At 41.3% G+C, this 27,930-nt stretch overlaps 1 protein-coding gene across 2 annotated transcripts in view; it reads right to left on the bottom strand.

Annotated features, from left to right (window-relative positions):
* CACNA1S (calcium voltage-gated channel subunit alpha1 S) overlaps positions 1 to 27,930 on the bottom strand; it is a 488,710-nt gene that overhangs the window by 93,322 nt on the left and 367,458 nt on the right. For both annotated transcript variants that reach the window (XM_078644201.1, XM_078644202.1), the window contains exons 31-35: positions 21,946 to 22,011; positions 18,447 to 18,538; positions 2,244 to 2,403; positions 575 to 702; positions 90 to 186 (exon numbers count right to left, since the gene is read on the bottom strand). In XM_078644201.1, coding sequence (XP_078500327.1) covers positions 90 to 186; positions 575 to 702; positions 2,244 to 2,403; positions 18,447 to 18,538; positions 21,946 to 22,011 — 543 coding nt within the window. The remainder of the gene's footprint in view (positions 1 to 89; positions 187 to 574; positions 703 to 2,243; positions 2,404 to 18,446; positions 18,539 to 21,945; positions 22,012 to 27,930) is intronic.

Genomic DNA, 27,930 nt, shown 5'->3' with positions numbered 1-27,930 from the left:
TAAAGTACTGTGGTAAAGTCACAATGGAAGCCAAGTCTGAGCCCTGCTCAATTGCCCCCCTACCCTGGACCCCCCCTACGAGTCATTACCTTACAAGCGACCCGATGTGGACAGAACTTTCCAAAGCCAAGAGGGGGCTGGATCCGTCTCAGCAGTGTCACTACATCCAGATGTTTGATGCGCCCTCTGCAGGAAAACAAACACATGTCCAGTGACCAACAATCATAAGAAAGATGATACCAGATTTCGATTTGTAATACAGATTTCAATTATAAGGTACAGCATACAACCCCATCCCTGGCAAGCACAGGCACTGGATCTATGAGCAATCCCAGAGATGTGAATTAACTGGAGGAGTTGGTCTTATTCATGAAGATCAGACACAAACTTGAATACCTGTGGTAAGACATTCAAATTGCCAAGCCAAGAAAGATGGGTAACCACCCCACCCTTTGAAGAAACCCTCTTTCGTTTCCTACACTGCTTCAAGCATACGGACCACGTTCACCAAGAAATATTATACATTTAATTAGCAATCAGAACCCTATATTCTTGCCCATGAACTCCCACTTACTTAGCTTCAGGGTCATATTCGGCCCAAATTCTTTTGAATTCATCCAGGTGATGTGGACCCAGGATTGACCAATCACGGGTCAGATAATCAAAGTTGTCCATGATGACTGCTACAAAGAGATTGATGATCTGGAGAGAAATTGTAAGAATTTATATGAGTGGGGTAGCCCATATTCATGTCATGGTGGAAATATGAACAGGCAAACAGAGCCCTTTTTTTGCAACAGATCAGTGCATGAGATCTAGACTGACATTATCTTGTAAAATGAGTTTAGTTGTGGTTTTCTTTATTGAGTTGTAAACGAATGGACAGATCCTATTATACTGTACCTTTTGTTCCCTGGGATTGGATGAATAGTCATATGCCTGTAACGTCCACGCAACAGATGGCAAATTCATGTACTCGGTAAGTGATGTTGGAAGACGATAATCTAACCTCAAACTACCAATGCACATACTTGGATGAGTAGTGGGGATGCAGAGGAAATGCATTAACTGCAAACATGTCACTTTTTGCCTCATTTTATTAACTAAGGTAAAGTACGATTTTGCAAACACTGAGGCGTGGCATGGGATATTGTGCCAAGTAGAAAGTAGTGTTGAGATAATACTATATTTATTTGTTTCACATTAAAAAGGTTGGTTAATTTAGCACCCTTCATGGTTGGTCTACTTAAATCCTGGCTGAGCAAGTAGGAAATTGCTGTATAAACGTGCTCACTCAGAGAACTTTACAACTGCCCTTGATACTTCTTCTTGTGCACAGCCTGAAAATTAAAATCAGTCATTTCACAAATCCAAGAAATCTCATAGTGATCAAAACATATCTCATAGTGAGAGGTGGTGTCTTACAGAGGTCAGTGTTATATGAAAGAGGTAAGTTGATTTCTGGAGATGGAGAGCACAGAGGCCATGAATTCCAGAGAAGTCAAATAGAGAAAAATGTGGTAAGTAAAATCACACAGATATTATTAAAGTTTCACATAGGTTTTGGTAACTCCCACAGTCGTCAAAGAAAGTTTACAGCAATAATAAAAGTTTTAGATGTCAGTGAACTCCTACAGATGTAAAAAAAAGAAGTAAAACTAGAATTAGTGAACCTTTAAAGAGGTCACTGAGGATTTACAGATTTCAGTGACATCTCAGAGGCCAGGGAAATATGAAAGAGATTAGTGAAGTCTCAGACATTCAAATCCGAATAATGTTAGCAAACTACCACAGAGAAGAGTGTAGTGCTATGAGGGCTAATAAAACCTTGAGATGTTAGAGGAGGCTCACAGTGAAGTTTCAGAACAGACATATTACATATGCAAGTGACATATCACAGGTATCACTGAAAATTAATGAGTGAAGTCCCATAGGGATAGTCGAAGACTCAGAACAAGTAAGTCTTACCGATGAAAAGCAGCCTCACACCACTCTCACAGGGATTAGCATTGAAGTCAGTGAAGTCTCATAGAGGTCAGTCACAAAAATACTTTGATGTCAGATAGTACACAGCCTTGGAAGATCACCATGGTTTCCATAGGCCACTCTCATGGTAACTTAGCCAAGAAGATCTGAGGGAATTATGAGGTCCGAATGATGCGTGTCTGGCGATGTCTATTATGATGTATTGACAAAGAATAAGTGAGATGAACAGGATCAGAAACAGCATGGCAAAAACTCACCAGGAAGGCACAGAGCATGTAGAAACTGATGAAATATAAGTATGCAAAGCTGGTTCCGCAGGTGTCCTCCTCTCCTGGGTTGTAATCTGATTCAGGGTCACACCGCTTCCCATAGCTGCAGGCCAGCAGAATCTCCTGCCAGCCCTCTCCTGTCGCACACCTAGAGTTACACAACAACAAACACATTAATGATGCGAACAGTAGCAACCACCTAATATCTCATACAGTTAGCACTATAGGTTCCTTAGAAGGGGATCAATTGAAGAGGCTTATAACAACATCTTAGGAGCATAGAACCTTAAATGTGAGACAGCTTCACAGACCCAATATACGTTCAACTTTTCCCCCCTCACTTACTCTAATAAACATTTTATCGTGCATCATTCCCATACCAGAGTCTTTTGAGGCAGCCTAACTTTAGTTTCTGTTCTTCAGATCAACTCACACAGCTCTGCATTTGCATATCCTTATTCTTACTTATAGCTCTCTGTGATGGTTTGAACAGATGTGAGAATAGTGTGGGCTACTTGTGCACTAATATCCATTTTTGTGGGAGTGTAGCTGTGTGAGCTGCAGAGCGATGTGTTCTCCTCAGGTCTGTAATGTTACCATTTTTGGCCTAAGATTCTCTCATCCCGAGTTATAGTTTCTTTATCCATTAAACCCTTCTGGAACTTGAAGCAATGACGCACCCACTTACTCAGTGGGACACATGTTTGTAGCATTGAAATTGGGTAAGTCACGGAGACAAGTGTAATTGTTCATTTTAAAAGTGAAATGGTGCACCGTTTACAAATCACTAAGTTTGGGGTGGAAGAAGTACTCCATGTTAAACAAGATAAAGTCTAAGAGCACCCCACATGCATAGTGTTGTCATCAATGATGTCAGTTCAGATGTAATTAGTGATGTTATCAATGATGGGATAGAACATGCCATGAGTCATGTAATATGTGAGGTCATAAGCAGTGTATGGCGAGGGTGTGAGTTATATATACTTAAAGGCATGAGTTACAGTTACGTGAGCTAACTATAACTGATGAATTTCAGTGATTTTGTTAGTTTAAAACATGATATTTTAACTGACATTTTCACCTATTTATAATGCCCTTTAACCTTTGCTTTTTTTTCCAGTGAATTTCAAAGTTTTTTTTAAATATAAACTAAGATATTACAATTCCTAACTAAAATGTCACTTAATCTTTTTTTTTGGGTGAATTTCTATGTTTTTTTAAACGTAAAGTAAGATCTCCATCGCCGTGCATGGGGTTGGGCGCAGAGCCTGACTTTATCAAAAAAGCGAGCCTATTGGCTTTATCAAGGGGCCAGCACATCAAAATATATAAAGCTGACTTATTGGTTTTGTCAATAAATCAACACAACAATTTATCATGGACTATAATCAAATGTATTTCCATGCAAGTACATTCCAATGAATAATAATAATGACTCATAAATATTTGAAATAAAGCATTTATCTACAAATCAACCATGCGCATGTGTTAAGTCTTTCTTTAACATTCTTAAACAGACAAAATGCAGCCATAGAACTAATTACAAGGGATCCCTGCTCTCCAGCTGAAGAGCGTACAGGAATTCAATTAGTCTGGAGTCTTACTGCAACATATTTTTTTAATGTTCCTAGGGGGCAACTGTACTCCCTGCAGCCCCCACAACATTTAAAAAAGGGTTGGCGGTGCCCCTGCCCCTTCTAAGCCACTTCAAGCAACAGAATTTTTTTTTTAAGAAGGCCTTGCAGGCCATTGTAGGGGACTTCCCAGCTGGAGCACGGAATGTGAAATAAGAGGCTACTCCACTCATTTCACATTTCTGCTTTGTATTATATTTGTTTATGTGAGGAGATGGTCATGTGGCCTCCGTCCAATAGTTATTTAATGGCCCTCGGTGCCCCATCCCCAGGGGCAGAAGTATTTTTGTATTGGGGAGGGGGGCGTGTTGTTCAGCACCACAAGACTTCGAAAGGCCACCATCGCAAGGGAGTTATATATTTTTAATGGGGTGGGGGGCATGCGGCAGCCTTCTGAAGGATCTGGGGACCCCAGGCCAATGTATTTTTTAACTGGGTCATATGGCCCCGGTGACCGGTGGCAGCAGAGAGCGGGCTAGGGCCAGAAATCCAACTACCGACACCTCCTCCCGGGCAGAGAACACAGGTTTGCTCCCACCCTGCAGGAGCAGAAAGAAATGCGGCTCCCGGGACTCTTGCGGAATCGTGAAAAGTAAAAAAGAGTAGGAGAAATGGATATTGTGCCCCTTATCATTGAGAGGAGGTGTATAAAACATAAGTACTTTAAAGAATAGAATTCGAATTCTTTAAAAGAAAATGTTACAATCTCATGAGACTCTCGCGGGATCGCGATTAATAGAAAGGAGAAGGTGTTCTTTGAATATACTCTGGTCTACACACTGTAGAAAGGAGTGTTAGTGGAGACGGTGTTCATCAGAGTCTGCTATTTAAAAATATTGGCTTGGTATGAGTTCGGAGTAGAGAGTTAAGACTCTCCCCATACCCTAATACGTACAGCAGTCAAAAAACAGAGGAGTCTCAGAGGAGAGGCAAGTCCCTCTGCACACCCTACTACAGACACCCGATATATTAGAGAGAGGTCTCAATAGAGAGGCCTGCCCCTTCATACATCCTACTGAGTACACCTGTTATCCAGGAGAGAGGACTCAAAGTAGAGGCTAGTCTCTCCTCACACCCTACTACGCACACTTGTCATCTGAGAGAGAGGTCCATCCCCACACCTTACTACAAACACCCATCATCTGAGGCAGAGGTCTGAAAGGAGAGGCCAGTCCACCCCCACCCCCTACTATGCACACCCGACATCTGAGAGAGAGGTTTAGTCCCTACCCACACCCTACTAGATTAGCATTAAACACTTACTGAACATGTGAAAAAGAACTCTATACAATATTTTAGAACAAAATGTATAACTCTATAGGCTCGTGAGTGTCCCGTGAGCTGCTCTTGAGACTCTTTTGTGAGAGTAATGAAACACTTTAAGAATAGATTTACTTAGTAAAAATTAGTACTATATATTAATGCCAAAAATGATCACTCTCTTTCTGAATTATAATTACCTCTTTAATGTAAAAACACATACAGAGTCCTTGAAAGTGTGCTATTAGATTATTAACGAACTTGCTGGGAAGATCTCTCAATGTGAGAGATACAAGAACCCAGGAGACGGACAATCCCAAATGAAATATTGTTGTATTACCCTGTATTATACTCAGACATATCTATTTAGAAAGATTTTGCAAGCTGAGCACCCTTTCCTTCTATGTTACAAATCAAAGCATTTTCCTTTCACAATGATGTCCCCACACAGGATATATTCAAAAGTTATTCTACCATATATACACTCAAAAAATTATATATATATTTTTTTTTAAACCCTAGAAATTCACTGAAAAGCCAAACAGTAGAGTAACTGTTATAATCATTAGTATTGGGTTTGTTCTGGTGTTAGCAGCTTTTTTCAAGAGGAATGTATTGATGTCACAGGTATTGTGACATAGGAGGGTTCGAGGGCGGTTGGGAGGACGAGAGAAGCTGCACTGTCTGGCTGTATGGACACGGGTTTTTATCTGTAAATAAACGTGGTGTGTTCACCGCCCAAGCCTCCAATCATATGTGGAAGGTGGTTACAACATCATTTTGGCGACATGAGGATGGGATCTGCTAGACACCGCAGAACTGACAGTCTATGTGTTAAAAGTTGTCTTTGGTGTGCGGCCCCACCCGAGTGTTTTGTACCTCTACCGGTGTCCGGTTCCATTTGGAGCTCTCTTAACTGACTTGGTTTTATTGGGCAACCCCCCCCCCCCCCCTGGCATGAGCACGACTCCACTGGTCTGCGCTGACTCGAGCCTTCCCAGCACGGCCCTGCCAAGTGACATCTCATGAGCTTAATGGGCGTTGTTGCTGATACTTCAGCATAGTTAACTAGTGCATTTCTTTGGAAATGGGCAGCATTATGGAGATTTTTGGGGCATATTACCAACAACTAGCTTGGCTTAGCGGCAATATTTTTATCGCCGAGCTGCGACGATTTTTATCGCTTAGGAACCTTGCTATTATCAAGGTTTATTTCCTAAGCGATAATAATCAGCCGAAATGCATGAATATCACTGAAAAGTCAGCGATATTCATGCATTACCGAGCTAATGCTCTTAGCCATGTTATCCACCTACCATTGGATAACATGGCTAAGAACTGCTCTGGGGCAGCTGTTAGCTTTTGGAGATATTCGCGCTTAGCGCGAACATCTCCAAAAGTTGGTAATAGGAGATAGCGATGTTAGCGACTGTTTCCAGTCGCTAACATCTTGGCACGCCCACTTTGCATGTCATTAGTGATATATTTCACTGACATGCAAAGCGGGGCCCAAGATGGTCGCTATCTCCTACTAGCTGTCGCTAACTGCTGTTAGCGACAGCTAGGTAATAGGGAGATAATTTTATCTCCGCTTTCTTGGCTTTTAAAGCCAAAAAAGCGGAGATAAACCCCCTTGATAATATGCCCCTTTATTCTTTTGAAAAGTTGCCCTGAGTCTCCTTACCTCGATCTGCTCTGCGCTGCCTTTTCCTGTCACTCTGCAGCCCTGGTTTTGTTCCCAGTCAACAACAGCACCACCTAACCTAGGCTGTCATACAACCCGCAAGCTGATGGATCGAAGTTTGACCCGCAGTGCCATCTAGTGGTTATCTTGACATTTTGCACCTGTGCATTTTCTTTCATTTGATACAGCTTTTCCAGTTGGTGAACGTATTCAGCCAACATGAGCATCAATCAGTCGATTGTGATGCTAACCTTCATTCTTAATGTAGCAAGGTGACCCACCCATTGAGTAGGAGTATTGGTTCGAGACTTTTGAAAATTATTTGGTGGCCCTTGGAGGCTCCAATTTTTCCCCTCTCAGAAAGGAAGCATTATTGAATGGGTGTATGGGCACGGAAGGTCAACACATTTTTAAATATTTGCCACAAGTGTATGAGGAAAATGGTAATGTCATTGAGGATGTGTCTAAGAAGCGAAGTTGCGGCTACAAAAGCGTTTTGCCAAAACTGTGAACATTGTTATGCAACATCACAAATTTTACACACAACCACAGAGGCCCAATGTGTCGGAGGATGAATATGTGGGCAGATTAAGGGAGTTGGCCGTAAAGTGCAGGTTTTGACCAATGACAGATGAGCTTATAAGGGATCAACTTATAGTCTAATGCAACAACAAGAAAATGCAGGAACATCTTTGAGCTGCCAGTGATCCTATGTTAAAGCACCCTATTAAAATTGCTAAGATAGTAGAAGAATCAGACAAATGCATGATGGAGATGCAAAAGATGGACTGTAAAAGTACTGTTGAGGTAGCGGAGGTAATCAGTGACTCTGATCTGGTAGCGCTAGTAAAGAAAAACTTGGTGTATCTAGTACAATACTTGGAAAGGTGGGAGGTATGAGAACCACTAACCTTTTGTCAGCGCAAAGTAAATCCACAGCATGCTGTTGCTACATATGTGACAGTAATTTTCATAAGGTAGACTCAAAGAATTGTTATGCTGGTGGGAAGAATGGTCACTTTGCACGTGTATGCAAGGCAACTAACAGCAAAGTTGCCTCGATAGAAGAAGCAGAGGAGGTCATGGAGCATATAGTTCTTAGAACTTACTCTGATAGAGAAGATGTTGATGATGTGGAAACTAAAGAAGGATACTTCCCAAATGGGATTTTCAAGTGGATGGGAAAAAGATTGCCTTAATGGTTGATGCTGGATGACTACACACCATCATACCAAAACTTATGTTTGATTCAGTATGGCCTGAAAGGATGTTATGTTCAACTGATGTAGTGTTGAAAGGTTATCAGGGGGCCAGCATTGGCATGATGGGTTATGAAAGTGTTAGGATTGAGTTCATGGACCGTCATACGTGGGGAAAGGTATACGTAGCTAGTGAGGGTCTACCAATTTTGGGATGGTCACACCAATATGACTTGAATATTGTGGTGAATCTCTGTGCTGCTAATCAAGTCATGAATGTGGATGATGGAGACATGAGTGCACTGTTGGAACAATTAGAACCTGTGTTCCTGAACAAGTTGGGGTTAGTTAAGGACTTGTGTCATCAATCAATCAATACACTTGTAAAGCGCACTACATACCCGTGAGGGTCTCAAGGCACTGGGGAGAAGGGCGTTGCTACTGATCGAAGAGCCAGGTCTTGAGGAGTCTTCTGAAGGCCAGTAGGTCTTGGGTCTGCCGTAGGTTGGTGGGGAGGGTGTTCCAGGTCTTGGCGGGGAGGTGGGAGAAGGATCTGACACCGGTGGTCGTTCTTCAGATGCGGTGGACTGTGGCAAGGGCGAGGCCAGTGGAGCAGAGCTGGCGGGTGGGGGTGTAGAAGCTGAGTCATCTGTTGAGGTATGCTGGGCTGGTGTTGTGGAGAGCTTTGTGTGCTTGGATGAGGAGCTTGAAGGTTATCCTCTTGTTGACGGGGAGCCAGTGCAGGTCTCTCAGGTGGGGTGAGATGTGGCTGCGGCGGGGGTTGTCGAGGATCAGACGTGCCGAGGCGTTCTGGATGCGCTGCAGTCGTCTCAGGAGCTTGGCCGAAGTTCCTGCGTAGAGGGCGTTTCTGTAGTCCAGCCTGCTGGTGACGAGGGCCTGGGTGACTGTTCTTCTTGTTATTGGGGGGATCCACTTGAAGATCCTATGGAGCATTCGGAGGGTGTTGAAGCAGGATGAGGAGACGGCGTTGACCTGTTTAGTCATGGAGAGGGTGGAGTCGAGGATGACCCCCAGGTTACGTGCGTGGTCGATGGGTGTAGGGCGTGTTCCTAGTGTTGTCGGCAACCAGGAGTCATCCCAGGCTGAAGGCGTGGAGCCGAGGATGAGGACCTCCGTCTTGTCCGAGTTAAGCTTCAGTCGGCTGTTCCTCATCCATTCGGCGACGGCCTTCATTCCTTCGTGGAGGTTGATTTTGGAGGTGTGAGAGTCTTTGGTGAGAGAGAGGATCAGCTGGGTGTCATCAGCGTAGGAGGTGATGTTGAGGTCGTGCTGTCGGGCGACGCGGGTGAGGGGTGCCATGTAGATGTTGAACAGTGTCGGGCTGAGGGAAGAACCCTGGGGTAAAAAAGAGGATTTTGGTGGCATTGGAGCGGAGGGGGGGGAGGTGGACGCTCTGAGTTCTGCCAGAGAGGAAGGATGTGTTCCAGTGCAGGGCCTTTTCTTGGATACCGGCGTTGTGTAGGCGTGTTTGTAGTGTGCGGTGGCAGACCGTGTCGAAGGTGGCTGACTGGTCCAGGAGGATGAGGGCCGCTGTTTCTCCCTTGTCAAGCAGGGTCCTGATGTCATCGGTGGCGGCAATGAGGGTGGTTTCGGTGCTGTGGTTGCTGCAGAACACGGACTGAGATCATTCCAGGATACTGTTTTCCTCGAGGTTGCGCGTCAGTTGTTGTTGACGATTTTCTCGGTGACCTTCTCCGGGAACGAGAGCAGGGAGATGGGCTGGAAGTTCTTCAGGTCCTTGGGGTGGATGTATGACATTACAACGCATGCTTTTACATTGCATGCTTTTACAACGCGGTTTTTACAACGCATACCATTACAACGCATAGTGCTTTGGGGCGCTGGATAGTGAATAGTTTAATTTACTATTCCAACTCCAGTCCCCGTGGATAGTAGGGAAGGTGTTGGACAGTAAATTAAACCTATTCCCTATCCTAGAGCGCCCTCCAGCGCAATGCATTGTAATGGTTTGCGTTGTAAAAGTTGCGTCGTAAAGGCACTGCGTGGTAAAAGTTGCGTTGTAAAGGATGTTTCCCCCTTGGGGTCCTCTTGGGTTTCTTGAGTAAGGAGTTGATCTCGGCGTGCTTTCAGCTTTCCGGGAAGGTTGCTGTCTCGAAGGAGATGTTGATTACTTTCCGGAGGTGGGGTGCGATAGCTGTGCGGGCTTTGTTGAAGATGTGGTGTGGGCATGGGTCTTACGGAGATCCGGAGTGGATGGTGTTCATGATCTCTCTGGTGTCCTCGTAATTGATGCTGGTCCAGGAGAGCAGGCGGTTGGTGCAGGCGGTGGTCGTGGGGGGCGGTGGTTGTCGGGGTCGTCGTGGCATTGAAGCTGTCGTGGATGTCGGTGATCTTGCGGTGGAAGAAGGTGGCCAGCGAGTCGCACAGATCTTGCGAGGGCGGGATGTCATTCATGTTAGAGCTGGGGTTGGAGAGTTCCTTCACGATGTTGAAGAGCTCTGTTGTGTGCGTTGTTATCTAGGCGGTCTTTGAATGAGGCCCGCTTTGCAGCTCTGATGAGTTGATGGTGTCTGCGGGTGGCGTTCTTGTGGGCTGCGTAGCTGTCTGGTGTTCGTTCGCGGAGCGAGTTCTTCTCCAGTTTTTGACATGTCCGTTTGAAGGTCTGGAGGTCTGCGGTGAACCAGGTGGCTTTCTTGCTAATGTGGCTGTTGGAGGGTGTCTTGAGTGGGGCGAGGGTGTCGGCACAGATGTCGATCCATTGTCTGTAGTTGCGGGCGGCGGTGTCGGGGTCGGTGGAGTCTGCGGGTGGGCTCTGGGCGAGGATGGTGGTTAGCTGGTCTACGGTTACTTTGCTCCAGCAGTGTCGAGGCATCTGTTGGGTGCGGTGGTGCGTAGTGGGCTTCCTGAAGGTGAAGTTGATGCAGTGGGGGTCCGTCCAGTGGGGTTCGGTGGTGTGGTTGAAGGAGACATGGGGGCTTGCGGTGAAGATGGGGTCGAGCGTGTGGCCGGCGGTGTGGGTGGGTATTGTCACGAGCTGTCTGAGTCCGTGGTTGGCGAGGTTGTCGATCAGGGTGGTGGAGTTGGTGTCATTGTTGTTCTCGAGGTGGAAGTTCAGGTCCCCCCATCAGGATGTAGTCCATGGAGGTGAGGGCGTGTGTGCTGATGAAGTCGGCAATCGAGTTGCTGAATTGGGGTCAGGGCCCAGGGGGTCTGTAGACAAGGGTTCCTCTGAGGATTGTTGGGATCGGTGTGGATCTGGAAGTGCATGTGTTCGGCGGGTCTCCTTTTGGCAGGGCACCTGTTCATTTGGTATTGTGTGGTGTGTGGGTTGAGAGGGGCCAACACCTCCTTGGGTTTGTGTCTTCTCTATGTGAAAATGGGGATGGGCCTTTATATATAATTTACTACAATGTTGAAGGGGTGGGGTGTGTGTTATAATCAATAGTGCATTGTTTGCTATAATGACATCACTGATGACATCATCCAATGAGTGTTTTATTTTGTTTTTTTGTTTAAATAGTGGCAGACAAGTATCATATTACTTCTCCACCTAATTATGTACAGCTTGGGTCCAGCTAATTAGTGTACGTTTTTACAAAACACATGTGCTCCTATTGCACCATAGGTGTGTAGATGTACTGAACGCATTATCAATCTTTGCATTCAAGAGTAACTCTGTGTGCAGGTGACAGTTGACTTGAGTTCATTATGTTCCATGCCAAGTTTTTGGTTTGCAGAAAAAGTTTACAGCAAGAGAAAGTTTATACATAGTAGATACTAACTTTTGTAAGCAGCCTTGTGTTATTAGAGAGAAACCTGCCAGCATGACAAATTCAACTTAACATAGAAGACTGTGCACCAGGTACTAACCTACGTACATGTGCTGGTCTTGCTTCAGAGGATGGGCTATATGTACAGTTTTCAGCACCGTATGAAGGGTGCACGTAGTATGATATTTAATACCTTCAGATTGTGGTTATTTTGAGCTAACAGTGTCTTTTTTTACAACTCTTGGATAACGTGTACAATGTTCTTAGATTCTTTTTAATACTCTGTGGTGTATTTCTTATGAAAGTTTCACTGTTTGCAAACAGTATGGTATAGAATAAACTCTCTTCAAACACTGTTTACGGTACCCGTTTCTCGTCTGATATCAACTTATTTTTCAATGTAGTTTCAGTGGTGTCAGAGGTTTGATACAAGTAAAAGCTGTCCATGGTAGGGCATTTGTTTTGAGACAGACATTCCCTATTTTTAGGAACCTGGATTTCTGTAAACAGTTGCATACAGATTGAACACCCTACTAAATTAGGGTTTCCCATATATCTGACATTAATTGTTAATGTGAACTATGCTACCTGCAAAGTGTATGTTATAGAGTCACTGTTGCACATAATGCTTGCATTCTACACCTAAGGGAGATGTATCTGTGATGACACTAATAATGTCTGATATTCTCCTGAGTTATTTTGTACTTACTGTCAGACCTGTAATGCAATAGAAAGTTATAGAGCAATATATGGGAAAACTAAGCTTGGATGACGTCATCAGTGATGTCAATATGATGTCATATACCATGTCATGAATGATGTCATATGCAAGATCATAAGCAGTGCATGGCGGGGCGAAAGTTATAGTTAGTGCTGCTAACTATAGCTGGTGAATTTCTGTGTTTTCTTTTAGATTGAAATGTTAATGGTGTCTGAAAAATTCATGTTATTTTAAGCTTTGTTTTTTTCAGTGAACTGCTAATGTTATCTTTAAACAAAAACAGATTTTTTTATCACATCTAACTGTAACGTTACTTTCACCTTAATATACATATGCCCACACACATATAAACATATACACACATTTGGTTTGATAAAGGTCCATAATGTAAGCAATATAAAGGTCAACACATGGTATTACATGCGTGATAAAGCATGTGTTGTAATGGCATGCATGGTAATGTCATATATCCTTTGAAGACATGCCTTTCACAGAATTTTTTCTATCCCCTCCTCAACATCAGAAAGTATCTGAAAGGCTGAGAATGTACCAATAAAATTGTAACCACATCCACATTTTTTCTAGATAAAAATCAGATTATCACCAAATGTTCTGGATAAAAAAATCCTCCATTACTCGGCTTTAAATAAAAATGTAACATTTAGGTTCTGAAAAACAGTGAGCTCGATCATGAGGTACTTGGACCTAAACTTACTTTCGCTACCAGTGAATGACTGCAGGAAATGTTATCCAGTCAATCCTCCATCCACAATCCCCTGCAGGCCTTAATCTCCAAGCTATAAATGTTAGGCATCTCTAACACTATGTAGTTTAGTATGGCTCTTGCTCATAGACAGAATCATGACTGGGAAATTCTTATAAGACCTGGAGCTCACATCTTTGCTCCCCTTCCATAGGACTTCTAACATCCTACCTCCCATCAAACCATTACATCACATCCAGAACCCCTTGCTCCACTCACCCCACCCCAATCTGTGCACCAGCAGCCACAGAAAAAAAGAAGCACGTTGAGCAACATTCATCATAGTCAGCAGGCACACCATGGTTTATCAGTGGGAGGTTAGGAAATTCACCTTACCTACCCAAATTATAGATCCATATATTGGGTCATTTGACCTAACCCCACTTCAATTTTCACCTATATACGCTACTAGTACTGAAGAAAATGTCCATTTGGCCAGTATACCTGCATTGAAACACACTTAAGGGCACACACTTAAGTTGCATACATGGCCCAAGGAGATACTGCCAAGGGGATAGGAAACCCATGTACTTATAAGGAGACAAAAAACAAGTACTGGAACTATACTAAGACTAAAGCATGGAGCACATGGACAATGAAGCAAAACCACAATGTGAAAACAGGCTACTAACTAGCACATGGACTTGGCATACATTGCCACTAGGTCACAGAACATAGTGACAACAGGAAAAAAAGAAACAAATATCTTTAGAAAGTCAGTCTAGTTTGGAAAAATAGAAACACTGAAAACAAAACAGTGAGAAACACAAGATGATGTTGTATTCTAACATTAAGACATATGCTAAGAAAAGAAAGTGTTGGGCACTCAGACAATGCACTCTAAAACAAAATAAACAAGCATGTGAACAGTAATAAGTTTTAATAATAAACCTCCAAGAACTGGGTAATGAAGTCCGACATTAGACACACAGTAGACATCAATTATAATACAGAGGACAAAGATATTGACATCATAAGTGAAACAAAATCTTATTGTTCACATTATTGGACAGAGTTGCAGCCAGTCAGAAACAGCCATACCCACCACACAACAATATGCATAGAGACACTTACTCATACATCATGAGCATAGTACAAACCTTTTTATCAAATTTGCGCAGGTTAGTGTAAGGTTACAAGATCACAACTAGCAGGACAGTTAGACATTGAGTTGCACATAGTACCCGAAAAGAAAGAACCACTGTGCACACTCGCACGTGTAAGTGGAAAGTGAGAAAAACTGATCCCCCCTTCCACCTTTGATGAACCCTCAAAGCACTGACAACAGTTTATGCATTAAGATACCTAACAGCACCAGAAAGCAAGTAATGAGCAAATGCTGCACCATGCAAAAACTATGCAGCAGAACATGACGGACTAAAAGTTTGTAGAATCATAACAACACTTGTGTTTTTTCTTTGGATATGGGAATAATTTTCATTTTACTTCCTATTTTAGATCTCGGCTAGACATCTCGAAGAGGCACGTTGTATGTACTTTGTGGGCTTCAGCCTGCCCATAAGCTTCCCATTTGCTGTCTCCATCATCGCTCTCATATTCTTTCTCCCCATTTGTCCATGACATGCATTTGCCATGCCTCTTCCTGTGTTTAGCCCTCCCAGAGAGGAGGGCCCAATTACACTATTGCTCCTCTGCTTCCATTTTAGGGTATGTTTCAGCAGCAACGTTTTCTTTGTTAAAGAGCATTTAAGCCAAGTGCTTGTGTTTTCACTGCTCTAAATAGGCCAGTAAATCTTGTTCTTATCTCGTCACATTTTCTGTGACATCTAGTTGCTCTAACCGTAAAATGTTGGGCTGTTTATAAAGTCTGATCTCAAACAATGTTATTTTCGCAGAGTAATTACCAATCCACTTTGAAAGTTGGAATATTGTTTTCGTTTAAAACATATGGCATTACGCCCACTCCTAAAATGTGCTTTTTTATGCAGCAGAAATAAGAGTTGATATTTGTCATCCGCAAGCTGTTCAATCGCACAGTGCCTCACCCTGTCCTCTAGTGGGTTCCGCTTGCACATGCTTTTTGCAGATCTCATGACCTGCTGTCTTCAAACATGCTCAAATCTTAGTCGAATTCGGAAATCCAAATAGCTAATTGAAACAAAACTTAGCACGGTCTTTTAAGACTCGATAATCCTAGCAGTGAGGCATGACAAGGCCATCTTACTGTTTGTTGTTCCACTGTACCCAGTATTATTCTTTACTTTTCAGCTCTGTTTTATCCTAGTACAACAATCTTGTATTCTTACCGATTGTAGCATAAAGAAAGCATTTCTCTGACAATGGCACATTTTTTACGTGAACATTATTGTGGCAATACATGTAACACATGTAGGGAAGGATCCATTGAAAATAAATGGACGGGGGCGTTACCAGAAAATAAAGCAGTCTCTCTCTCTCTGTGCATAAAATCAAAAATGTTCTTAAATTTTGCATGGGGATTTGTTAATTTCCTCTCTGACATTTGTGTCACTCCCATTACAGTGTTTGGGAAAGTGTACATTTCTGTAGTTGACCGATAATATAAGGAAGTCATTGGTATGTTTAACCAGCCTAAACACACTTTGTAATGTAAAAAGTTCCAAGAGACCTGCACCTTTTCAGCAATAACGTTTGCCTATTGTTCCAGTACAAAAGTGCCACTTGTTGTATTTTTTACTTTTTGTATTTTTTTAAAAATTTGGATAGATCTTAAGTTTGTGAACTACCTTTAACTTTAAACTACTTAGAAAAATATTGAGTGCGCATTTCCGAGGTGCACAGTAAAGTGTTGCTTTTTCAGATACTGTACACAGAAATGTTCACAAACGTTGGAATACTGCAGTGTACACACTTTGTGATCATACTACCCCTTCACAACTTCACCAATGTATTTAGGTTGCAGGTTTGCCCCCCATGCTTCATACCTCACTTCTGCTGCTTCTAAGGAGTGTAAATAACAGGTGTTACTGTTACCTATATTAATGAAGCACACATTACCTACCTACCAGAAAAATGGAAGGCTGAATTGAACTTCCTTAAGTTTGAACTCATGACCTGCAGATCACTGCATATTTCAGTGGCGAACGTTAACTCGCTGAGCCCGTCTGTCAGCATTACCGTGTAGTTTATAGGCAGACCCAATCAATTATACCGAAAGAGTGGGCAAAATTATGAGGTAGAGTTTACTAAATTATACAGCAATAAAATGCACATTATGCTGCATAATTGTGATCGAATCAGTTCAATACCATGTCATTTTTGCACATGGTTACACTGTCTGGACAAAGGTTTCACTTTATTAGCACTAGTTTAACACCCAACTTGAAGGCAAACTGTCTCTATTTTATTCCTATTTTATTCCTATTTAATGTGTCAATCATTCTTTACTGGAGTAGCCACCAGACACACTGTAAGGTGTTTTAGGACTCGGTTACAAGACCGTGGCTTAACGGTTGTGACAAACCAATAATTCCCAAATACACGACCCAATGGCCTTGCAATGCTTGTTAAGATTAAGCATTCTTTGGAATTATATTTTACAAATTTTTTGGAATAATGGTGTGGTCTATTTATCTATGTAGGGGAGAGTTGGTTACGGGGTCTTAGTGACCAATGTACAACGTAATAGCACGGACCTTATTGCCAAAATGCAATACACAAATTCATTGGGTCACCTCTAAAATGTCAGGAAAGTATAAGCTTGATGTGTCTTATGTCTATCGTACAATTCCCTCCATCCTTTTATGTGAGCTGCAATTCAAAATATAAAATCAGCAAAAAGCATATCCGTTTATGCTGCTTAAAAATATAAAACTGGAAACATTATTTTGCACTACAATGCTTTCCTCATAATAAACTAATGACTAATAGTCATGTTCAAAGCATCAGTCCTATCAGAGCAGCTGGTTATAGATCCTGACAGGCCAATGGTTAAGAGCACCTCTGCCACAAGACACACAGGTGGCCGATCGAATACAGCCTGGTGCAGATGAAACGCAGTTCCTTGTTCCAAAGCAGTTCATCCTCCTCACGATCCTCTGGCCATGCCCGCTCCTTTAGCAATAGTAAAAACAGGCCAAGCTTTGAAGTACAAGACGGCATGTTGCTTGTTCTCTTCAAACTGCATGGTAGTCTCTCTTCCTAATCCCATAAAAGAGTGTGTGATCCACCACATTTGTTTTTCCAACCAGCAATGGAGTTAGAATGCACCTTAGACCTAGTTATAGTTGATGGGCCTGATATTATCAATCTGTGTTACCTTGCTCAATCAATCAATCGATCAATAGATTTGTAGAATGCTACTTATCACCAATGAGGATATCCAGGCGCTGGCAGGGTACAGTTGATTAGCTCCACTGCCGTGTATGTTCTTGCCTTAATGTCCTAGTTTTGTGCTCTGTTGTTCCACCTACTGGAGAAAGGAACTGCAGGTACAGAAAGTAGTACATCCTGTTCCAGTTCTTGTGTCCTCTTTCTCCACTAGGTGTAAGGCCTCAAAAACATACTTTGTCCACAACATAGTTTAGTGACACTTGCCTCATGTAAAAATAAAGAGATTGGAAAAGGTTATAGAGGAATATACTTCTTCTTTGTCTTGGCACACTCCTTCATCCAACTCCCACTTTTGATGGGATTTTACACCACCTCCGGTGTGGGGCCCATATGAAAGTGGAAGCTGTGCCCTCTGCAAGGTCTTCTTGTGCTATGTCACATCATTGACCCCAAGATTTTATTACATTTACTGCATACTCTTTGTCGCAAGAAACTGACCTTAGCTGCATAAATGGACCTTTCAACAAACACCTATGAAACTGCCCTCAGTAGCCCAGGTCAAAAATGATCATTTTAAGCATCTCGACATAAACGTAATGGGATAGAGGATCTATATACCTTCACATTTAGAGCAGACAAGCTATTTTATATCATTCAGTTTTCCTTAGAATTGATGGACGAAGGAAGCAAGGCAATCCCATCTCAACTTTAAAATCAAAGGCTAATTTAGGAAGGGATTAGGGATTTGGTGGCAACTTGTACACAAGAAGGAAAGTGGAAGTGGTCAAATGGGTGCAGGCAGATAGGAACATCAAATTCAATGACCAGTAAAATGATAGACACATGGGTGATTTGTCTCAATGGACCAAAACATACAAAGGAAAATCACTGCAGGAGGATACAGACCTGAAGAGTAACAGCACTGCTTGAGGGAACGTCTGGAAGTTATTGTTCCGATTGATTTGGGTCCCATCCACCATAGCAATTTTACCAAAGACCTATGGAATAAAACATCATTGGTTGAAATCTTATAGACCGAGAATATCCTGTCTTAGGAGTGTGTAAGTAGTACTAGCTGTGAAGATGATACTTAGAAGAATCTCTGTTATACCACGTTTTCATAGATCTGTTCCACATGTGCCATGTGTCTATGTCACAGAGTAGTTCTGTGTTTGTACAGCGTCCTTGCTGTGACCTGTCCTGGACTTTGTACTACACTGGAAGTATTAATCCAGCAAGGTGCGAAGGAACTGTTCATCACAGTTTCATGCCTTGTTAACATGCAAGAAGCCCCATTTCTTTTGCTATTCCTTGTGGATGTTCAATGCAAGAATGAAGGTCTGCAATAGAGCAGCTCCATCTTTGCACTAACGTTTGCAGTGTACCAGCATTGCTCTTCTATGCCTTAAAGATGACTGGTGCATTGAATTAGCCCATCTGATAAAGGAACATAGGGAGAGCATGAAGCAGATGGAGGGGTGGCTGTTTCCTCCTCCGAAGCCGGCAGCTGTCACTGTCTGCCTGTCAAGTACTGCTGCCACTTTGTGAATCATTACTGACTGTCCTTTGTAAGTCGGTAACTTCTCTATGGCCGGGAGTGATCACAAAGCACTGGTATAGTTCTTCAGAAGTCAACAGAGGGGGGAAAGCAAATTTTCTGTCCGCGCCTTGCAGACTCACAAGGTTAATTGGAGTTCTCCATAATCTTGTATAAGGCCATTGGTCCAGCATAATTTTAGTGCCCCATATACTTGTGTGTTATATACATATAGATGATAATCATATTAATCTGTGTGCACTGCATTATTTAATCAACAATAGGTGGCTGCATATATTTTAGTGATAGCAATGTATATATTCGGAATGTAATAACTTATATTTTCATGTTAAATGTACCTGTTTGGAATGTATTTTTACAACTAAATCAGCTTAAGATGTAACCAGGTCTGAATAACTTGAATCCTATTTTATCAAATGTCTTGCCAGTGTCTTGTTTTTTCTCTTCTCTGCAGATGTCTTATTGTGTGTCTCATTAAGTTAGAATACGCCTATTGTTTATTGTTTTAGACTGGTAGACAACTGAAATTTAATTAGAAGTTAGCCTCAGATATGGATGCTGAATCGTGAGATCTTCCTGTACTAGGCTGACCGAACTGATGGTACATCCAAGGTCTCCCAGATAATTGCTCCTTTGTTGAGTGATGGGAAATTAGGAAGTCTGCCTGGTCTTTGGATTGGTTCAATTGGTGGAAACTGATATGAAGAAGCTGTCTAGAATTTTCTTTCATGCTGAAACTTCTGGGATCTTTAGAATAGTTGAGCAGACCCTGTCTTGGCTTCACTTAGAAAAGACTTCTTCTCGACTTGGTTGATTTCCCCTGCCCAGAGTGTTGAGCTTCATACTTGAGCACTTACCCTTTCCCCTAGAACCTTAAACTTGGTTCATCTGATGTTGACACCTTCCTCATAGAATCAATGATTTATTTAGATTAGGGTAGTTCCTTTATAGAACCTGCTTAGTTGATTGTTATTTTGCTTGCTGTTTGTGATCCTGTTTTGCATTTTCTTCCTTATGATATACAAATTCAGACTGCATGATCATTTAAATATGTATATACTTACAGTATTTTTCTTCCAATTTTTCTGACTGATCTAATTTGTAATCTGTACTAAATTGTTAATAAAACCCTTAAGGTTTGAACAACATAATCTGTCTTCCTGTGGAGCAGCATCGGTTTCACTGTATTCGAAAGATATTGTCGATGATAGCTGCTTTTTTACGCTTCAAGTCAACAAATAAAGGTCCATACGACCAGTAGAGGGATTTTCATTGATGATTTTACTGAGAATGAGATTCAAGAAACCCTGCTCTATCACCATCATCATAAAGAGATATTTCTGTGTAGTGTAAACAAGAGGCAGAATCTCATATCATGTATCAGACGACTCCACATCACTCCATGCACTTGGCGCTTCCTCTTTGTGGTTATCCACTAGCCAATGCAGTAAAGATCATATCTATTGAAGGTTTGTCTATTCGCATGGTTATATTTTGTATATAAATGCGAATATTTGATTGTTTACAGAACATCGGGCCAGGGCCTGTTTTCACTTTAAGTGGTTTGATTGCCATCCAGGAATGTTTATTCTATGTAACAAGTTGTTAAAAGTCTGTTAGTGTCATACTTTGAAGCACTTCTTTATGAACGCTCCATACATATTACACAAGTTGCTATTAGGTTCATCTTTTAGTCCTATATTTTCCAGGTGTTTACCCAGAAGTGTTATTGTTATTGTTAACTTCGGTTTATATAGCGCCAAATCACCTGCAGGTCTCTAGGCGCACAAGACCGAAGTCACTAACATCTTTGCAGATGTTAGAACCTGACACATTAATTATTCATTGTTTTGAATCTAATAGAACTGGAAGACATAGCACTCTTCTCATGCAAACCACAGAGAGCATTTACTGCTACATGCTAACCATGACAGCTATTCATCAGAGAGAATCTGTGGTATTAACCTCTGGGATGCTGTTGTTTTCAAACGAGGCTTGCGCTATACAAATATCATTACATGCTTATTTCAACAGTAAATCATACAGAGTTTCTCTTTCATACCAACTACAACAGATCTTGTAGAACACGAGCCATTGTGGATACCAGTGCATCACAAAGATGAGCAGGGGGAGATTGTACGCCTAATTTTTATGCTATTGACTAGGGCATTATACCAGATGAGACCACGTGGCACAGCGCTATACTATATTTCTATGTGTTCTCTCTATTCTAGGCTCTTGGACATATTTGCCTCTGTTGTTTTTACAGGACATCATTGACACCCAGAAAGCTACAATCGATGGACTCAATGTGGGTGTATGTTTTGCCTAACTATCCAAATAGGTCTGTTCAACTTAAACAGGATTTTTTTTTATACCAAAGCATGTCGGTGCTCTCAAGACTGAGACTTGGCATTGATGCTGTACATACCATTGTTATACACATGATAATTAGGATCATCTGTGAGATAACTGGGGAGGGACATGAATGTGCTAAACAGGGTGGGATACCAAAATGTGTGGAAGGAAGGTTGGATGTGGGGAGTGTCAAATGAATGAAGGTGTTCTTGGGTGAAGCGGAGGTTGGGTGGAGTGGTGGATGGTTGGAAGCACAGATAAAATAACTATTTGGAAGAATGGGCTGATAGAAGTACTTGTAGTGGAGCAAAACACAGATTGGAGTAAGCTAGACATGAATTGAAACAATACCCAACATATTTCATCTTTAGAATAACTAATAATTCTGGACTTTTTCAGCACCTTCCTAATGTTTCTTAAATTTCAACAGAGGGCATCCTTGGTTTTAGGGGATTCAAAGATGAGCCACTCATGCAGTTCGCCTCTTACCTGCATACCAATCACAGCATAGATGAAAAACAGCATGACAATCAACAGCGCCACATAGGGCAGAGCCTAAAGGAGGAAAGAACATGGAACAGATGAGAGGGGGCAATTGTACCATGCAAACTGTGAGTAGATTCACAGGCTAATTCAAACATTCAAGCATACATGAAATACAATTGTTTTTAATCTCCACCCACTGCCACCCGTGGTGAACAGGCTCCACCATTTCCAGAGGTGCAAGCTGCGATCACCAAGGTATGCTGGGCAGAGTTTCACTTTACTTTTTGGAAGTGGACGCCATAAAAGGCCATGCCTAAAATGTGAAGGTAATTCCATGGCAAGGCTAAGTAATCCTATGTTTAAATATAGTGAGTAAATTGCTTCTGTAACAAATAAATGGGAGCCGATGGCTAGGTAGCGTGCTAGGAGAATTCTGCTATTTTGCGGAGCCTGAGAGCTCAAGGGAAAGCGAAGTGGCCAATCAGAATTATGAGTTCAAACATGGCAGAGGGAGTAGATTGAGGATCTCAGGGAAATAACTGTGGCCTTCAGCTGGTATAGGAGCACTTATGAGGCCGCACAGTCGGAAATTAAATGCAAAATGAAAATCGATGGAAGAACAGGTGCACTCCTATTTTCGAGGTTTTGGGTATTTTTGAAGCTATAAAAATATACACAAGGGTGCCTAAGCAAGCACGGACGCAGAAAGAAGTAAGTATATTTGAAAACAATATGGTGCCATTGGGTGAGAGACAGCACCCACAGATGTGGCAATAGTTACCAAGGTAATGGTTGCCACGCTACGGAAAAATATTCTCTGTCACCCCTGAAACCATCTTAATCTGACTCAACCCTAGTGTTCGCCATTTATGACGGTACAGGTGTAAACCTCCAAGACCACATGGTCGAACAAGTCAATCAGGAGTTCCAACCACTGCCAGGTGGGCTTGACTAGTTTTTATTTGGTGAGACCAGGGTAAGGCAGCATCGTGCTCACGACAAACCCTGGTCCATGCCTTGATAACATCCAGGCTGGACTATGGAAATGTACTTTATCTAGGGGCCAGTGCCAAATGTTTCCAGAGATTACAACGCATACAAAATGCAGCTGCCCGTTTGATCCTACCTATTACCTAGAAGGGCATCAGCACAAAAAGCACTGAGGAACCTTCACTGGCTCCCGATTAGGAAGCGGGTGACTTTCAAGGACCTCTGTGTAGGACACCGTATCCAGCATGGAAAAGGCCCCAGGTACCTGCACAGCCTTCTTAATCGGTACGAGCCGGCCCACCAGTTAAAATCCTGTGGCACTGGGCAGGTTCAGGTCCCGAAGTTTAAAAGAGTGAGAATGGGTGGAAGATCCTTTAGAGTCATGATAGCCACGAAATGGAATAAGCTGCCAGAGAGGATGCGATTGGAAACCTCTGAGCTCATCTTCCGGAGAGAGCTTAAAACACTCCTGTTCCCCAAAGGATAGTGCTCGGTCAAAGACACTCCCCTCAGTCATGCCTAGACTCAATTGAAAGCGGCTGTAAAGCATCCAGCGCAGGGACACACTTGCTAGTGTAACCAAGCGCTTTACAAGATGTATAAATAAATTCTGAGCTGCTCACTGTTGCCACCAGCCTTCACGTCACAAGCACATCTGTAATCAAAGCCTGCATGCCATGTGAGCACCCGCACAATGAATGCATCCGCTACATTTGGCTTTGAGAAAACCCCTAGCACATTGCACCCCTACTGCGATATGCTCTACCCTCACCAAAAAACTAAAGTAAGGGTCAACACCCAAGAAAATTGCTTATGTGTAATCTGGATTTTTATTGGTTGCCTAAAACAGCAACTTTTTCACAGCATTTTTCAACATAAAAGAGCGACCCATTCTAGAGCCAAGGCTGGCATCTTGGTCAATATGGTAAACAGTCATAATATCGATTCCAAAATATAGAATGGACATAATATCGAAGTAAAAATATAGAATGGACAAAATATCGAATGGACACAATATAGTGGTTAAAAATATCGAATTGAAGGTAAGTAATATCGATTTTCAAAATATAGAAGTCAAAATATCGAAGTATACAATATAGGCATTAAATATATCGAATTTATAATAATATATAATTTTTTTAAGTGTTTTGTATGTTAGTATATGTGTGAAAAGTGTATATTCATTTTTGTAATGTATGTTTAATTTATTTTAAGTAATGAATTTTATGGTATTTAATTTTTGCGTAATTTAATTCTGTAGCGGGTTGTGGTTTATAGGGGAATAGGGTGGGAAGTAATTTAATTATATTAAATTAAATATGAATTTTTAGCAATTATTATAATTTTTTTATTAAATTTAGCTTTTTAGTTCTGTAGCGGGTTGTGGGTGAATAGGGTGGGAAGTAATTTAATTGTAATTAATTAAATATTTTTATTTATTTATTAGTATTCCTTTTGATTTTATTGTTAATTTTTAATTGGTAATTATTTTTAATAATTGGCAATTAATTTTTATTAATTGATTAATTGTTAGTTATGTTAATTTTCTAAATTTATTTTCTGTAGCGGGCTGTGGGTTTATAGGGGAATAGGGTGGGAAGTAATTTAATTGTAATTAATTAAATATTTTTATTTATTTATTGGTATTGATTTTAAATTTATTGGTAATTAATTTTTATTTTGGTAATTAATTTCTTTTAATTGGCAATTAAGTTTTATTAATTGGTAATTATTTTGTATTAATTAAATATTTGATAATTATGATAATTGCATTAATGTATTTTCTGTAGTGGGATGTGGGTTTATAGGGGAATAGGGTGGGAAGTATAATTCTAATTAATTACATAATAAAAATACTTTTTGTGTATTGATAATTAATTTACTGTTAATTATTAATTGGTATTAATTTTTATTATTAATTAGAAAATAATTAGTTGTTAAATAATTATGAATCGGTTATTAATTTTTAATAACTAATATGTATTTGTATTCCTAATTAATTATTACATAATATTAAATTGGTTATTAATTTCAATTAATGTTTTATTGGTATTGATATTTAATTTATTTTTAATAATATATTAAATCATTACTTTCCCTGCTGTTAAACTCATTGGAGTGGGAATAGTAATTTTCACACTCCCGCTATCCAACGCGTTCCCTACTGTTGCACTCTCTGGAGTGGGAATAGTATTTTTTACCCCTACGCTATCCAACGCTTTCCCTACTGTTGCACTCTCTGAAGTGGGAATAGTAATTTTTACCTTTACGCTATCCAACGCTTTCCCTACTGTTGCACTCTCTGGAGTGGGAATAGTCATTTTTACCCCTACGCTATCCAACGCTTTCCCTACTGTTGCACTCTCTGGAGTGGGAATAGTATTTTTTACCCCTGCGCTATCCAACGCTTTCCCTACTGTTGCACTCACTGGAGTGGGAATAGTAATTTTTACCCTTCCAATATCCAATGCTTTCCCTACTGTTGCACTCTCTGGAGTGGGAATAGTAATGTCTACCCTTATGCTATCCAACGCTTTCCCTACTGTTGCACTCACTGGAGTGGGAAAAGTATTTTTTACCCCTACGCTATCCAACGCTTTCCCTACTGTTGCACTCTCTGGAGTGGGAATAGTAATTTTTACCCCTACGCTATCCAACGCCTTCCCTACTGTTGCACTCACTGGAGTGGGAATAGTAATTTTTACCCTTCCAATATCCAACGCTTTCCCTACTGTTGCACTCTCTGGAGTGGGAATAGTAATTTTTACCCCTACGCTATCCAACGGTTTCCCTACTGTTGCACTCTCTGGAGTTGGAATAGTAATTCTTACCCTCCCGCTATCCAACGCTTTCCCTACTGTTGCACTCTCTGGAGTGGGAATAGTAATTTTTACCCTTATGCTATCCAACGCTTTCCCTACTGTTGCACTCACTGGAGTGGGAATAGTAATTTTTATCCCTACGCTATCCAACACTTTCCCTACTGTTGCACTCTCTGGAGTGGGAATAGTATTTTTTACCCCTGCGCTATCCAACGCTTTCCCTACTGTTGCACTCACTGGAGTGGGAATAGTATTTTTTACCGCTACGCTATCGAACGCTTTCCCTACTGTTGCACTCACTGGAGTGGTAATATTAAATTTTCCTGCTATCCTACGGTAAAATATTGTACATTTTTTATTAATAACTTAAATTAATTATATCTTAATTTTAAGGTTATTTGAGTATTTTTAAGTATGTTTTAGTTAATTATATTTCTTATTTCATTAATTTTAAATAACTTTTAAGACATTTAAAAAAAATTGATATTTTGACTGACTATTTTTTACAGACTATATTTTGGATTCAATATTTTTGTACTTACCTGTTTGTAGATAGGAATTCGATATTTTTGCATTCTATATTTTGGCAACTATATTTTGGTAAGTCTATATTTTGTCATTCTATATTATGTCAGTGATCCGGTTAATATAGATCCACCTCAGCAGAGCAGTACTTACAAGCACCGATAACACAAATCATGAAGCGAAACAAAGGTGACACCAACCAATGTTAACAGTGAGTCTACACAAAAAAAAAAAAAAGTACCCAAATATACAATATAATAGGGAAAAGTTTAACAAAAACGAGTTCCCATCAGTCCCCCATCGAGACCGCCTTTCATCATCTGGGATCTCTTTAGACACATATAGCTCTTGCTGTTAAAGGTGAAAAAACCTGTGCTGGCTATTGACTAACCATGCACCAGGAAAAACCACAGCAATTATATGGATGTGAGAAAATGGCGTGTCTGGTGGAGAACTGAATAGCAGTGCATAAAGTGAAAAGTGTTGTGGAAAAAATAAGAAAAAGGGTTCTAAAATTAGGTCGTGATCAGGGACAACAAATTTAATATACACCCTCACACTCCTAAATCAATAAAAACAGTGCAAATTTGTGGCATAACAAATAACCACTTATTAAAGATGTAAGGTCGACATGTTTCTGCAGTCGAATGGAGTCTCGAGATCTCCTGCTGCTTCCTCAGGACCATTAGTGCTACTGCTAAATAAGCTCAAAAATAAACCATATCACCTGGATAGTGTATGTTACCGTACAATCCTCCTCTCATCCCACTCGATGGGAAGGAAAAGCCCCACCTCACCTGGCACGAGCTCAGGTAGTGGATGCACCGCACTCTCCGTCGGTACACCGGTCGTCCCTCTAAGCTAAATCATTCTATATTATGTCAGTGATCCGGTTAATATAGATCCACCTCAGCAGAGCAGTACTTACAAGCACCGATAACACAAATCATGAAGCGAAACAAAGGTGGTCTGAAGTGTGGAGGCAGAGCTGTGCTTTGCAGAACATTGGATAAAAAACAGGAAACTGCAAAGGAACTTAACTCTCATAGACAATCTGGACACCAGGACAGGTCCACTCTCATACACTGTGTGTGGAACTTCAAAGGTGATCTAATGGCTGGAAACAACCAATAACAGGTCACGGGCTGCGACACCTTACTCCAAACATTGGGCCAGATGTACAAAGTCATTATGTGATGGTAAACTCTGCAATTCACAAGGCCACAGGGCTTGCAACCACAACATGGCTTTTAGGTATGTACTGAACACATTTTGCAACTGGAATAAGCCTTTCCAACTTACAAAATCGGCTCAGCAACCCATACTGAATAGGAATTAGGAAGGGGGGCGATTTGATAGGCATACGTCGATGGTTTGCACCTGTTACTGAGGTCACAAGCCATTGATCATTTGCCAACGCCTCAAAGGAGGTGGTAACTGATTCCCAAAGGGAAATGCCTCTCTACTGTAGGGTAACCTTCCCCGTTTTGAACGGTGTCAAGTGAACTCGCGGGAGCCGGAAGTGGCCCAGAGAACTACTGCTTGCTCCTCCAGAAATTTTCCAAAATAGGAATAACAAAAAAAAGCCCAGTGTTACTTTTAACGAATAGAGGCCACTTTGGGAATGTAACCGCAATGAGGGGTTTCGGCT

This window comes from Lissotriton helveticus, chromosome 5_1 (assembly GCF_964261635.1).
Source record: "Lissotriton helveticus chromosome 5_1, aLisHel1.1, whole genome shotgun sequence".
NCBI lineage: Eukaryota > Metazoa > Chordata > Amphibia > Caudata > Salamandridae > Lissotriton > Lissotriton helveticus.
The sequence above is the reverse complement of the archived record's forward strand: the minus strand, read 5'-3'. Positions and strand labels throughout refer to the sequence as shown.